Source organism: Octopus bimaculoides, chromosome 7 (assembly GCF_001194135.2).
Source record: "Octopus bimaculoides isolate UCB-OBI-ISO-001 chromosome 7, ASM119413v2, whole genome shotgun sequence".
Taxonomy (NCBI): Eukaryota; Metazoa; Mollusca; class Cephalopoda; order Octopoda; family Octopodidae; genus Octopus; species Octopus bimaculoides.
The window spans coordinates 42,750,262-42,753,634 of record NC_068987.1 but is presented as its reverse complement, the minus strand read 5'-3'; the positions used below and the strand labels follow the sequence as shown (position 1 = coordinate 42,753,634).

The 3,373-nt window shown below is 32.1% G+C and overlaps 1 protein-coding gene across 2 annotated transcripts in view; it reads right to left on the bottom strand.

Moving 5' to 3' along the window:
- Positions 1 to 3,373, bottom strand: part of LOC106870739 (DNA-directed RNA polymerase III subunit RPC1) — a 212,730-nt gene that overhangs the window by 85,444 nt on the left and 123,913 nt on the right. For both annotated transcript variants that reach the window (XM_052969556.1, XM_052969557.1), the window contains 2 exons: positions 1,967 to 2,131; positions 666 to 750 (listed from right to left, as the gene is read on the bottom strand). In XM_052969556.1, coding sequence (XP_052825516.1) covers positions 666 to 750; positions 1,967 to 2,131 — 250 coding nt within the window. The remainder of the gene's footprint in view (positions 1 to 665; positions 751 to 1,966; positions 2,132 to 3,373) is intronic.

Here is a 3,373-nt window from a genome sequence, read left to right as displayed (position 1 = left end):
GGGTAAATGAAGATTCATTAGACAAGATGACATAGTTCCCTTGAGCCTCTGAACACTCCTTATTGATGACAGGAGAGGTTTAACAATTGCAGCTCTCCCATGGAATCCAGCTTTATGGAGATCCTGATGAACAGGTTTGGTTGACAGAAGGTTAGCAAAGTGATGGTTTAGCTTTTCTGTCACTTTTGCAGCCATAGTTCAAAGGCTTTTCGACAATATGTTTCGCTACGCTGCAGCCCGTCTCTGTGAGCTTTGCCCTCTGTCCAGAATTATGATTGCCACAGCTGGTTTTATCTTAGTTTTGGAATAGCAACATGATTTTAGAGATTATGTCTCTTGAAATATTCACAATTCAGCAGTTTTAGAGCTCCAGCCAACCATGCTCCAACAGTTTGTCCTCTTTGGAAATCAGACTGGTCACACATTTTAACTTATTTAAATATATACATGTACAAAAAAGGTTTTATCATGAAAAACAAGGCATTCATTATGCATATAAATACATATATACAAACTGAACAGTTTTGAATTTATAATATTACCAATAGAAAAAATAACTGAAAAAAGTGGTGATTCCATTAGCTTGGTAACCTTTCTCTCTCTCTCTCTCTCTCTCTCTCTCTCTTTCTCTCTCTCTCTCTCTAGATAGATAGATAGATACTGACCCATTATGTAATAGCTGATTTTTGGCATTAATTAACCCTTGACCAGGAGTGACATCACCAATTCCAATAGAAAAACCACGATTAGCTGCAAAAATAGAAAAAGTCAAATTAATTTTTAGAATAAATTTAACAGCTTTTTTTAGCCAAAAAAGGATAAAAAGTTAAATGTTTCAATTTCATTGTTACAATCCTCTGTGTGTGTGTGTGTGTGTGTGTGTGTGTGTGTGTGGGTGAGATAAATGTATGTTCCCCATTTATATACTAGATCTCTGTGTGTGTGCATGTGCATGCTTATGCACAGTAAATGTATATATCTGCATGATAACTGTGTTTGTAAGTGAAAGAAAGATCATATGTATCAGTATTCACTTCTCCACCATTCATTATGTTCACCTTGTATTCTTCCTAGTCTTAGTCATCATCTACTCTCCCCTACCTTCCATCCATATGGTGTACCCAGGGCAACCTATGGACACACAAAAAGTGCAGTGGAATCAAAGGCTAACAGAGAAAATAGTGTTTGTATGTGAAAGAAGTATGGTAACAATGAACATTAAGGACACACAGAAAATAGACTTTTTTGTATGCCCTAGAGGTAGCAGAAAGTTTCTGTTACCTAGGTGACTAAATTAGCAGCGGAGGAAATGCTCTGAAAATATAGTAGCTAGAATAAGAATACATTGAAGAAATTTCAGAGAGCCATTACTTCTGTTTGTAACAAAAGGTCTCTCCAAGTAAAAGGGAGCACTGAATGCAGGGGGCATGCAAAGACTAGAGAGCAATGAAGCTAGTATGCTCTGCTGGATGTGCAATATCAGTATGCATGTACAACAAAGTGCTAATGTACAGGGAGAAAAATTAGGCAAAAGAGGCATCAGATGTAGTAAATAAGAAAGAAGACTGTGCTGTTTTGGTCACGTGATGCATATGAAAGAGAACAACTACTTAAAGAAGTGCTGAGTGCTTAAATTGGATGGAATTTGCAGAAGAGGGAAATCTAGAAAAACAAGAGACAAAGTAGTGAAGACTGATTTCAAGATGCTGAGCCTTATAAGGGGAAATAACAAGAGACCAAATAGATGGGATTATGTTATCAATAATGAGAGGAAATATCATTTTGATTAAATATATCAATTAAGACCAAAGTAACATGTTTGTTTTTTGTCATGAAATGGAACAGAATTTTCTTTCTAACCTAATATCAATGTATTTTATCTATATATATATATTTTATATATATAATTAAATACATAAATACATTTTTAATATATAAATGAGATGAGTAAAGAATTAATACACACACAAGAAAGCTGGACAGAGTCTAGCAAGTCTGGACAAAGTGATGGATGCATGTAACTCTCCATAGTCTCGCAATATCACGTAAAAAATATTGTTTTTGGAGCCTGAGCCAAGAGTGGCTTTGTCCATCGCACCACAGAGTAATTCACTGTTTCGGATGACAATAACTGAAATAGAAAACAGGGTGAAGCAAAGACATTAAAGGTTACTAATTAAAACAGAGAATATTTCTTAGAAATGAAAATACATATACATAAATAGAGCAGGCAGTAACATTAGTTTGTCCTATAGAATAGACAGTAATATTAATTTGTCCTATAGAGCAGACTGTAATATTAGTTTGTCCTATAGAATAAGTAGTAATATTAGCTTGTCCTATAGAGCAGGTAGTAATCTGTTCTATAAGAATAGAGCAGACAATAATATTAGTTTATCCATAATATTAGTTTGTCTTATAGACACAAGAAGGACTTAGATTTCCCAAGAGCATCATTAATGTAAGTAAAATGAAATGATTAAAATTAGCAATCAAAATCTGCTGAAGATTACGCTTGCCAAGTGTTTACCTTAACTCTATAGCATTTACTAGAAGACATTCATATTGACAGTACATGATTTTACAGATAAAAGAGATCATAACACTATAAGAAAGTGTTTCTAAAAGCAATACAGGCATTCACAGTAAAAGATGCCAACAATAGGAAAATGACAAAAAGTTCAGATCTTTATTGAGATGCACAAGTATGAAAGGTATGTTCCTCATCAGACCCCCTTGTAAATCAATCAAGCACAAAAGGTTTGAGATTTCAGAGTAAATCATATACAAATAGACAGTGTGTATTTCCAACTAAATCTCAGATAATAAAAATATCTGCAACTGAATTTTAGCATGAAGAATATAGTTTTACTCAGAGTAATCTAAACAAACTTTTAGTTCAGGCCAGAGTTACCAATTATAATTCTATAGTTTAATTTGAAACTAATCAGAAAAAAATTTTAAACAGAATGAGAAAAAGCAAAATTAAAATATTGATTAAATTTGTAATTCAATAAAAAAAAATTATAGTTTATCAATCAACTTCAATTTAAAATATTTTTCAATTTGTCATGTTCTATTTTCAGTTTTATTATTAATAAACTAGAGTGTTACCATAGTATCAGGTGTACATACAATAATTAAGATTTAACTTTATCAGATTTCTTGATGCTTATACAAAATGATGAAATGAATATTGATTTTCGAAAGAAAAATATAAGCTTAAAATAAAATTAACTAAAACAATATTCAAAAAGTAAAAAAACCCAAAACAAAATTACTCTTCACATTGATTATATATAATGGAAGTTCACCACCCTCCCCCTCTCTCTTGATATATATATATATATATATATATATATATATATATATA